At 38.2% G+C, this 12,159-nt stretch overlaps 1 protein-coding gene across 20 annotated transcripts in view; it reads left to right on the top strand.

The window, feature by feature from the left end:
• ATG7 (autophagy related 7) overlaps window positions 1-12,159 on the top strand; it is a 244,616-nt gene that overhangs the window by 75,361 nt on the left and 157,096 nt on the right. For 17 of the 20 annotated variants that reach the window (XR_012011559.1, XR_012011558.1, XR_012011563.1 and 14 more), the window contains one exon: window positions 3,811-3,891. The exons of the other annotated variants lie outside the window; for them this stretch is intronic. Coding sequence is in view for 11 of the 17 variants with exons in the window: in XM_072785118.1 (XP_072641219.1) it covers window positions 3,811-3,891 (81 nt within the window). In the remaining 6 variants the exon portion in view is untranslated. The remainder of the gene's footprint in view (window positions 1-3,810; window positions 3,892-12,159) is intronic. 20 annotated transcript variants of the gene reach the window in all.

The raw sequence follows: 12,159 nt of genomic DNA, 5'->3' as shown, positions 1-12,159 counted from the left end.
ACAGCTAAAACTATAAAACTAGAAGAAAACATAACCTTCATGACCTTGGGTTAGACAAGGTCTCTTACATATGACACCATAAGACAACCAAAGAAAAAATAAATAGGACTTTATGAAAATGAAAAGTCCTGTGCATCAAAGGACACTGTCAAGAAATTGAAAAGATGACCCAGAGTGAGAGAAAATATTGCAAATCTTATCTGAAAAGAAACTTGTATCCAAAATGTTTTTTAAAAACTCTAAAAATTCAACAATAAAAAGAAAAACCAAATTTAAAATTTGTCTAAGAATTTGCAGTCATTTCTCCAAAAAAGATGTATAAATGGTCAAGAAGCACACAGAAAAATGTTCAGCATTATTAGTCATTAGAGAAATGCAAATGAAACCACAGTGAGATACCACTTCAGACTCACTAGGATGGCTGTAATCAGAGACAGTAACAAGTGTTGACCTTATAGGCGAGAAAGTAATACAGTATGGTCACTTTGGAAAACAGTTTGGCAGTTCCTCAGAATGTTAAACATACAGTTACCATGTGACTCATTAATTCCTAAAATAATGGGAATTCTTGTATATACCCAATTTTGTAGATACCCAAAAGAAATGTCCAACTGATGAATGGATTAAACAAAATGTGGTATATCCGTATAATGGAATATTATTTGGCAATGAAAAGGAAGTACATATCCAGGATATATATGGATGAAAACTTGCTAAGTAAAAAAAAGCCAGTCTTGTATAATTCCATTTATAGGGAATATGCAAAATAGACAAATCAGTAGAAATAGAAAGTAGACTAGTGGTTGCCAGGGCCTGGGAAAAGTGAAGAATGGGGACTATTTTGGGGTTCTGGATTTATTTTGGGGGTGATGAAGTATTCTGAAATTAGATATTAATGATAATTGTACTATTCCATGAATATACTAAAATCCTCTGAGTCGTATACTTTAAAAAGATGAATTTTATGGTACGTGAATTATGTTGTAACCTTTAAAAAAAAGATTTTATTTATTTATTCATGAGACACACAGACATAGGCAGAGGGAGAGGCAGGCTCCCTATGGGGAGCCCAATGCGGGACTCCATCCCAGGACCTCGGATCATGACCTGAGCCACCCAGGTGTTCATAACCTGTTGTTTTCTTAAAATAACTATTACACAGGTATTTAGTGATAAATATCAAAAAGAAGGATTTCAAATGATGGAGACATGATCTTTAAGCTTGGTGGTAGGTAGATTGAGGATTTATGAAAGGTGTGTTTGCATTGAGCAGCTTTTAAGGAAGATGGAGATTTGGCTGTGTAGCTCTTTCCAAAAAGAAGAGTTCCAAGTCACAGAATTTAGCATGAGATAAGGTCAGGAACTTGGGAAAGTCTTTGGAAGGAAGTTGTAGTTCAGCTTAGTAGCTGTATGGGGATTGTGAGCAGTTTCAATTTGAGACATAATTAGAAAGACAGGATGGTCCCAGATTAGTGTGTGTGGGGGTTTCTGAATGCCAGCATAAGGAATTCTCTGCCATATTTGTTTCAGCTATAGAAATCGATAAAGTGACACACCTAGGAGCTGTGTATTACAAAAATTATTCAATGGCAGAGTGTAGCATTATGTGGAGAGGAGGGAGCTCACCTATGAAATACCCATTAGGAGTCCGATGCAATTGGTTTGAGAAGAAGACTTTCCTTTTTGAAATTACCTAAAACTAATTACTTTGAGCTCTGGGCCTTCTGATACCAGCTTGGTGAATTTAAAAGGCCTCACACACAGATGTTATTTTACTTCATTTCCTGGGAAAATGAATCACAGTTTCCTAGTAAAGAGCTGTCTGGGGGTGCTAAACAATAGTGTGTGGCCCATGCTTGGCCAATCCATTCATTTTGGTTCCTTTTTCTTCTGTTGCTCACCACCTGTGTTTTTTGTTTTTATTTTTTTCTTTCCTGCCTTCCTTCCTGCTCTAGCTTGGTCTTCTGTCTCCCTTCCCTTCAGCCTTACCTCCCATCTGCAAATATGAGACAGTTTAGCAGAGAAAATTACCAATATTTCTTTATACAACATAAAACTTGTTATTAGCTGTAGGAGAAAAAAGGATGAAGAAAACCTTTTTGCGAAGCCTATATGGAGACATTAACATAGGCTGTATCAACAAACATTTTAATGGAAAATGTGTAAAATATAGTAACATTTTTGGAGAATTTAATATAAAAGTTTATATATATTATATAAATATATAAAATATGAAAGTAACTGAGAAGTGAGAAGGCTCACTTTGCCAATATTTTTAAGCCTCTAACTTCTTGATCTCATGAGGGTCTCAGCATTCCTATTTCTGACTAATCCTTCTTAGAAGTTTGAGGTCTCCTGTTTTGGTGTCCTTGAATAGCAAACTTAAACCCAGACTGTGCCTCCAGTACTGTATAATGAAATGGTCACTACATTCCTGAGATTTAGGGAACTAAAAGATTGTCACATTTTCAAAGCTCACAATGAGGCCATCTAACTAAAACCAGCTGTCTAATTTATCATTTCTACCAAATGCTCTTTTGATCTTGGATTATACTGATAAGGATATTTAAAAGATAGCCATAGCCATGTCTGTACAGGTTCAATTTTCTAGTATGAACATGCAATTAGACCATTAGATCCAGTGTGGGTGTGAAGATGGAGTTATCTCAATGCAGAAGGAAGCCTTTTTCTTTAAAGAGTTTGTCAGGTTTTGTTTGTTTTTATTTTGGGGGAGTGTTGGTAGGGCAGCCAAAGGCAACAAGGATATGTGGCTTGGTTCTTTTGCTCTATTCAGGTGAGACTGTCAATTTGTGCTGAGACCTAATATTGAAGACAAACCTGTGGTATCCTGAGAGAAAGGGAGGGAAAGGGTAGGTAGCAGAAGGAAACTGGGCCAAGTTGAGGGTTAAGACGCCTCCTTTTGAATCTTAGCTTTGTCACTTTCTATTTTCCTCAGCCAACTTGTGTCACCTTTCTGAGCCTGAGTTTTATGAAGATGGGGGCAGTTGGGAAGATGAAATAAATTAACTCATGAAAGGATTCATGTTATCTGATTTACTATAAATGCTGAGTCCTGTGAGACTTCATGGGGTTTACCATTCATATTTTTCATAATAATATGTTAATGATCTACGCAGCAGTTTAAAACTTCCCATTTGGCATACTATAGTTCTAGAGAGATATGATGTTCTCAGTAAATTACGTAAATCATAGTTTTTGAAACCTGGTTATGGCAGATATCCTGGGACAGTGAGTTGCAGTCCAGAAATTTATGCTCAAGGTGGCGCTGTTTCCTCATAAATTTGGTGATGTTTTGCATTGTATCCCTGTCCCAACTCAAGCAAGTAACTAGATGTATATTTAGGACCATCTCTGCCTGATGTAGTCTCCAGACCTTCTCACCTGTGATGCCCCACCCAATATCCTATCCAGGTACACACACTTACCATATTCACTGTAACATGTATGTGACAGTTGCACCATCATGAACTAGTTAACCTGTTTTATTTTTTAAGACATTTGTTACAATGATACTTTACAGCATATCGCTTTCTTTTTGTATTTTGGAGTTTTTAGGTCTCAAATACGTAAAAAGATTGTGGGGCCTGGTTCTTGATGGCATAAAGGACATGATACAGTTCTTCCTCAAACTGATTATAATACAAGGAAAAATGTCCATGCTGAACTTCATTTTTGCTAATCTGTGTCAAGACCACCATATTATTTCCCACTTTTTGTCAGAAACTACAAATATATTTCACAGGTATGGGCATTCTGAGCTTGATGTCAATTGTTTTGCTTTGTTTTTAGATCCGGGGATTTCTGTCACGGTTTGATAATGTTCTTCCTGTCAGCCTGGCGTTTGACAAATGTACAGCTTGTTCTTCCAAAGTAAGTCATTCGGCATTTGAAGGACTTGTTTTTTAAAATGAGCCTATCATCTTTACTAGCCAGAGCACTGAAACCAACTGAGGACTTTTTGGAGGGGGAGAGGGAAGGTCTAAAATACCAGAGGAGATTTGTCATTCATGTGTATTCATTGTCACAGAGAAATCAGCCTGAGAAAGTTTAATTTATAGTGTACAAAGAGAGATTGAATTAGATATTGTAGATATCTGTATCAATACTTGCCTCATAATAATTTTGGCTTGAATATGAACGTTACTAGGTTTTGTTCCTCCTCAGAAGTTCCTTGCTCACATGGACCATCCTAGAGCAATTTGTAAGTGTTATCAGAGGAGGGAGTTAAACCAGGCAGTCCTCGTGGTTTTGTCTTTGGGAGATCTACATAATGACAAAAAGTAAACAGAGATTAGGGGCCTGGCTAGGGAGCCCATAAAAGGGCCCCTTTTGCTTTGATCTTTCCAGAGGCTCTAAAAATAGAGCTGGTATGTACCCCATTGTAATGGGAAACGGCTGATGTATCTCAAAACTACAGTTGATGGCATCTCCTTTTTTAACAGGCCTAGAGATAGGCTGAGTTATTTGTGACTTTATACTGTGTGTTATTGCTAATTTTCTTTTGTATGCCTCTTTAAGCCTTCTGATGCCCAGTGATTTAACTTGGGCTTTTAAAACTCAAGCTTTTTGGTAAGACTTTCATGTACAAGTGTTATGCAAAATAGTATTAGGGTCATTAACCCCTAAGTCTGGCATCTCACTTCTAACTCAGGATTTCTTTGCCTTGGCCTACGACATCTAGCAGTATGGAAGGGATTGAGGTCTTGGGAAATTATCTCCATTCTGAGTTGATAAGCTTTTTTTTTTTTTTTTTTTTTTTTTTTAAGACTTGACTTGGTCATATCCTATGAGAAGCATAATCCTACCCAGTCTTAAAAAATTAATTCAGATTGAGAATGCTGATAAATTTGGTTAATTTTAGGTGTTCAAACATTGAGAATAACTTTTTTCTTCAAAAAGTAAACTAAGCTGTTTTATCATTGTGCATCCCAAGCATCAATATTGAGATTTAAAGCTTGCCATTTGTCAGTAGTTACCCACAAGCTCATTCTTTTTGCCATCTCTTTGAGGTATCTTATATCTGTTCACATCAAGGCGTCAAGGATATCTGTACACTTCTGTCTTCAGAAATGCAGATTTTAGGATTATATGTTTTTTAGAGAGCACATTATTTTTCTTTGAATGGCTAAGCTAATTGGTCTCAAAATAACTTGGCAGTATTAGTTTTCATACTGAAATCATTTGGCACAGGTGCCAGAAGTTTTTCTGTGGCTTTATGTAGATCATGCATCTCAATGAAATAAAGATAATTGGGTTCTGTAAGTGAAATGCAAACACTCATTCTTTTTTGTTCTCTTTCTAATTAAATTAGCCCTTGAGATACTGTTTATGAAAGAATCACAGGCATACTAGCTAACTGAGGTCCCTTATATTCTTTGAAAGAATCGCTTTGCATTTTTCTTTCACACTTATTGTAAGCATTAAACTAAATATAGGTATCACTTTTTTGTTAGCGAAGTTAATTCCTCTTGGTGGTCATTCTGAGAGTCCTGCTTTACATAAACATGCTGGACGATTTAATACAAACTGCCTTGAATTTTAACAGCTGTGCTATTCCCAGAGCGATCACTTTTCATGTGGTCTGGGTATTAAATTTCTTTTGTGCTGAAAAGGTTGCTTCACTGGTGCATGTATTTCCTTACAGTAGAAACACAGCATTTACTTACTTGGCTAACTTCTTTATTCGCTTAGGAGAATGTCATTCTCTATTATCTGCAAACCCAACATTAATACTTTGAAATGACAAATCCAATTGCAGTTTCATCTCTGTGCATGTGAATTTTTCTTAATACATACTTAGCATAATATTTTCATACTGAGTCATATCATAGTTATTGTTTCAAAAAGATTCTTGGGGCTAAAAATGACTTTTTAAAAATTCTCCTTTGATATCCATGAAGTAATTTTTTTCCTTTGGTAGTTTTTGGTATTTTTGCCTCCCCTCCTCCCCCCCCAGACCAGAGTCATACTTGTGTTTGATTTAACACAAAGACAAAGATGGGGAGATAGAATAAGTTCTGCTGAGTGATAATGCTGTGTTCCTTAGCATATTTTATATTTGTGTGTGTGTGTGTGTGTGTGTGTGTGTGTGTGTGTGTGTGTGTGTGTAGAGCTTTTATAAGGCCTGGGGAGAATGCAGTTCTCTGCTATGTCAGGGAAGGCTGAATCATCCATACACAAATTGTTTATTATCTTGTTTGGTTTTAACTTGGCATGTAGCCAGATGAATTGTTCTTACAGAAAAAATACTGAAGAATCTGGAGGGAGTTGGGTAGTAAAGAGGCACTTTCTTTTTTTTTTTTTTAATTTATTTTTTATTGGTGTTCAATTTACTAACATACAGAATAACCCCCAGTGCCCGTCACCCATTCACTCCCACCCCCCGCCCTCCTCCCCTTCTACCACCCCTAGTTCGTTTCCCAGAGTTAGCAGTCTTTACGTTCTGTCTCCCTTTCTAATATTTCCCACACATTTCTTCCCCCTTCCCTTATATTCCCTTTCACTATTATTTATATTCCCCAAATGAATGAGAACATATAATGTTTGTCCTTCTCCGACTGGCTTATTTCACTCAGCATAATACCCTCCAGTTCCATCCACGTTGAAGCAAATGGTGGGTATTTGTCATTTCTAATAGCTGAGTAATATTCCATTGTATACATAAACCACATCTTCTTTATCCATTCATCTTTCGTTGGACACCGAGGCTCCTTCCACAGTTTGGCTATCGTGGCCATTGCTGCTATAAACATCGGGGTGCAGGTGTCCTGGCGTTTCATTGCATTTGTATCTTTGGGGTAAATCCCCAACAGTGCAATTGCTGGGTCGTAGGGCAGGTCTATTTTTAACTCTTTGAGGAACCTCCACACAGTTTTCCAGAGTGGCTGCACCAGTTCACATTCCCACCAACAGTGTAAGAGGGTTCCCTTTTCTCCGCATCCTCTCCAACATTTGTTGTTTCCTGCCTTGTTAATTTTCCCCATTCTCACTGGTGTGAGGTGGTATCTCATTGTGGTTTTGATTTGTATTTCCCTGATGGCAAGTGATGCAGAGCATTTTCTCATGTGCTTGTTGGCCATGTCTATGTCTTCGTAAAGAGGCACTTTCATTCCAATTTCTGTTTATTGTCTTACAAGACTTTCTAAAATCTAAAAGCACGGAATTTCAAAAAATCTTATTTGAAGGTATATGAGTTGTTTTTAGTTCTAAAAAGGAATTTAGTGCCAACTAAAGTTTTTGTGGATTGCTACCATAGGGAAAAATAGAATTTTAAAACCAATATTCTTGAAACAATTTCTCATAATACACTTATTTAGTTATTAATAGCCTTACATCTAAATATTTTGGGGGAGGGGACTCCTGGGTGGCTCAGCGGTTGAGCATCTGCCTTCAGCTCAGGGCGTGATCCTGGGGTTCTGGGATAGAGTCTCACATCAGGCTCCCTGCATGGAGCCTGCTTCTCCCTCTGCCTATATCTCTGCCTCTCTCTCTCCTTGTCTCTCATGAATAAATAAAATCTTTAAAAAAAAAATAAATATCTTGGGGGAGGTTAGGGTATTTTGAGGGTAACTTTGTATTTTGATATGATTTCATACTTACAGGAAAGATAGAAGAATAGTACAGAGAACCTTCTTACACTCTACCCAGATTGACCAGTTGTTTGTTTACATTTTTGTCCCACTTATATATGCATACTCCCCTCCCTCTCACCCTGCTTCCTCCTCCTCACCCTTCTCTTTTTTCTTGCAACTTTGAGAGTAAGTTGGAAACACTGTGTCCTTTCCAACTAAATACTTCAATGTGTATTTCCTAAGGAAAAGGCTATTCTCTTACCTAAACACAATATACTTTTCAAATTCAGGCAATTAATTTAATGTTGCCACAATATTCTTACCTAATCCACAATCTATATTTTAAATGTTGTTACTCGTAACAGTAACAGTCTTTATAGGTTTCTTTTCCCAAACCAGTTCAGGATCAAGCATGCATTTAGTTGTCGTATCTCTTTGGCTTCCCTCAATCTGAAAAAGTTCCTTAACCTTTCTTTCTTTGTCTTTCTTAACCTAAATATGTTGATATTTTGCCAGTTATTTTGTAGCATTTCCCTCAATTTGATTTTTGTCTCCTGTTTCCTTATAATTTGAGTCAGGTCATGAAATTTTGGCACAACTACCAAAGACGTGATGATGTATCATCATGTTAGGAGGCACATGATATATTTTATCCCCTATGGTGATGTTAATTTACCCTCTCCCATATTTGTAACTACCTTCCCCAATGGTGAAAAACCTGGATCTCATTATCCTGCATGTATTTACTCACTTGCTCCAGTCTAGAATACATAGAAAATAGTTTCAAAATTGCTAGCTCATACCACTCCAGAAAATAAACCTACTAATTAGAGTTCAATCTTTGTCCATGGTTCTTTTTTTCTAGGTAAAATTTATATACACTAGAGAGCATGAATCTTAAGAGCAAACAATCCTGTAAGTTTTGACAAGTGTATACATGCATGTAACCCACATTTCAATCAAGATATAGAATGTTTCCATCGCCCCAGAAAGTCCTCTTATCCCCCTTCCCAGACCATCTCAAGGAAGGAGGACAGTATGTTGAATGTTGTGACCATTCTCTTTCCCTATAAGGGGTAAGCTAGGTACCTTCTGGTATTTTATGCAACAATAGCCTAGTTTCTGGATCCTAGAGGTTGATGAGAAACTTCTTTCAAATCTGTAGTCAGGAACAGGACTGTGCCTGAGGGGATTGCATGTGGATATTCTTCTTGTACAATCTGTCACACACCCTTTGTGATACTACAGGAATAGCCTTGCATGAAGAAGCAGGTCCCGGTCTTGGTTTTCATACTGTCTGGGACCTGCCCACTGCACAGATGCAGCAAGCTGTGCCCAGAAACCTGATCTGGGGATTTTAATTAGCAATTAGCAACCCTAATAATACACTTTGGTGTTTACCACGCCATGGGTCTTCTATTGATGGGTTCTGATTAAACTTCCCACAGTGACTTGCTATTAACTTTTTGTGTGTGCCTATGTACATGTATCTTGAGTGATAGAGAGGGTGTAGGAATAATACACTTTGGTGTCTTCCTGTAATAAACTATACGGGTTGTGTGTTTGTTGCCAATCTGTCCATTTTTTGGATATTTTGTAATCAATGTTTTTCTAACCTATTTCTTTGTTACTTAGGTAGTATGAAATAACAATACTCAATTTAGCTGTTTTAACTTTAGGGAAAACCTCTGTCCGGAAGCAATCTCTCTTGCCTCAGGTTCTACAAATGCACCCTTTCCAGGATAGAAAAACAAATCATAGATATGCAAAGAGAGGTAAAAGTCTTGCTGTATGGCTGTTAGTAGGTTTCATTCATTCAGCTGTCATTTGAGTTCCTGCTAGGTGCCAGAAATACAATGACTTAAAAAGAACGCTATCTAGAGATGAGACAGATCTGTAAACCAGCAATGATTTCCCTTATATAGTGGTATGCTGTGCAGTCAAAAGTGCATCCTTTTGTTGGGGTGTCCCAGTACCCATTAATTTTTCAAATAGAGACCAGGGACAGCATTGCAGAAAGTGACTTTTGAGTTGATGTTAAAGGATGAGGAGGAATTTCTAGAAGCACATGGGAGGGAGGTAGACCAAGAGGGGAAAGCATTGTGGACAGGTGGAATTACATAAACAATAGCCAGAAGAAAGAAAATATGGTACATTTATGCAGTTCAGTATAGCAGTTGTGACAGAGCATTGGACACCCAATTCCCTACAAACTGTCCTCTCTGTGCCTTTTCAGTTTCACTTATTCTTGAGTTGGAATCTAGTGTACTTTGTCTAACATTTGAGGATGCTGTTTTGAATTTTACAATTCCATATAAAATTGTTTCTCACCTAACACCCAGCCTAGGGGGTTTCCTAGCCTAAGGAATCCAGCAGCTGCAACACTGTGGTGTGGAGGCCAGGAAGTTGTTCAGGGGATTTCCAGGGTCCTGGCTCTGAGTCCCTTGCTGGCTGCCTGAGTGACCACAAGCAAGGTGCTCCCTGTTCTGTCCGCCTCCGTTTCTTCTTTTGTTAAATGAGTCAGTTGGATGAGATAAGCTCTGGCTCTCTATTGACACTCAAAGTTATTAGCTTTTATATTTTCTTTACTTAATTTTATTCTTTATTTCACAGCAATCTATTTGAATGATGGAAAAATCAGAAAATATATTTAGGTTAAAGAAGATAATCGACTATTCCAGGCACTCAGACTACAGTTAGCCATTGACCTCTACCCTACTAGACTTAAGGGGAAAAAAAAATTCTATGTAAGGAAGTATGTGTAGATAATTTTTTTCTCTGAACATTCCTATTTTGTGTTTGAAATTAGCTTTAGAGAGGGATTTATGGTGTTGCACCAACACTCCCTGCTTCTCTGATTTGATAGGGTTTTAAATCTCAATCATTTATAAGGACTGGCCAGAGCCCAATCGGAAGAGCTCTCCAAAGTTTGTGCCAGGAATTTTTTCATACAGCTTCTCAGTGGCAAATATTACTCAAAACTGGGCTGCAGCCAGGCTTTCCTTCTCCTTTCCAAAAGGGACATAAATCTCTGATTTGGAAAATGATGAGTAACCCCCAGGTTCTCCTTTTCCTATCTCATTTACCCAGTGAGGCCTCAAGTCTTCTGTTGTAACGTGTGATGGATTCCATATGCATGGTTGTGTGGTATAAACTGTATCCTACATCTTGTGCTTAGCAACTAGTGTTTCCCCAATCTCCAGAACTGCTTGGTTCCCAAAAGGAGACAGAATATCTAGCCAGAGCCAGTGTGGCATATGTAGCTGCAAGCCCTAACCTCGGAGCTCTTGGCTCTTCACCTCCTTGAAAAACCTTGGACATTTCTCCCTTTGCTTTAATTTCCTCATCCATAGAGTGGGGAAAATATTTTCTGTTTCCCAGGGAAATTGCAATGACTGACGTGTATCCAGTTCCCTGTGACCAAGTAGCAAGGCCTTTGCCCACTCCTGGGACTGATGTTGACATCAGAAATAAGAAAACAAAGACCCCTGTGATTTAAATAGGTCACCTGGGGTGTGTGGAGCCCCTTCCAGGCTCACTGTACAAGTAGGTACAATGAGAGGCCTGAGTGAAGGTCAAGGCTGCCCTGGTTTTGAGAAGCTGCAGAAACCTTCCATCGTGACTCATGACAGATAACTGCCAAAACCTTCCCCTTGATTCCAGAGAACTGAGCCTTGTCTGTTACTTTTGACCAGTGGTTTTCTGAGACCACCTAATTGGTAGTTAAGTTTGTACTGCTTATTCTTCTCCCTGTCACCTGTGGTTACCAAGACATGCCTAGTTTGCTTGAACACCTTTTTTTCTTACAGGATCCTTTTACCATCCACACCAGAAAGTTTAGAACTGTGTTCTTACCTGGTTCCACAGGCTGCCCAGCCCAAATATAATCTTCAGGGTGTTGAAAATCTGTGTTCCTTTTAGTTTGGAATAAATTTCATTTACTTTTAACCTCTCCTCCTCTCCTTCACCCAAGCCCATCCTTTGACGGAGTGGTTCTTAAAATTTTTGAGTCCTGGACCTTGTTTAGACTGACCCTGCTTCCCTGAAAAAGACGCAAAGCCACACACAGTTTTGCAGACAATTTCAGTGGTTTCATGAAGTCCCTGAAACCTTCCTGTGGATCCTAGGAAAGCACCCTTGTTCTATGAGTTTTTCTTTGATACCATTCCCAAGCTGTTCTGTATGAGCCACTGGGGAATGAGTGTTGTAATCAGCCCTACCATGACCTCTTATATGGCTTTGGAAAGTTGCCATCTCTCTCTGGGGACTCATTTTCCTCAGCTGTAGTAAAGAGAGATTCAGGAACTCATCTACCACTGGGTTTTGTTTTATGACTCTGAAATTATAGAATCTCTTGATCAACTATTCCATTTCTTTAGGCCCAACTAACATTTAGGATGGGGAAGATACTGACCCTGCTACCAGTGGACAAAGAGCCGCAATTATCCTTTGCTCATGTTCCTTCTTATATTTTTATTTACACAAAACCTATATTTATATTTTATATTTTTATATTCATAACATGTGTGTTGTCTTTAGAAGGAAGAGAGGGAGGATCATGGTAGTA

The sequence above is a fragment of the Canis lupus genome, chromosome 19, assembly GCF_048164855.1.
Source record: "Canis lupus baileyi chromosome 19, mCanLup2.hap1, whole genome shotgun sequence".
In the NCBI taxonomy this organism is placed as follows: domain Eukaryota; kingdom Metazoa; phylum Chordata; class Mammalia; order Carnivora; family Canidae; genus Canis; species Canis lupus.
This window is presented reverse-complemented; position numbering and strand designations above follow the sequence as displayed.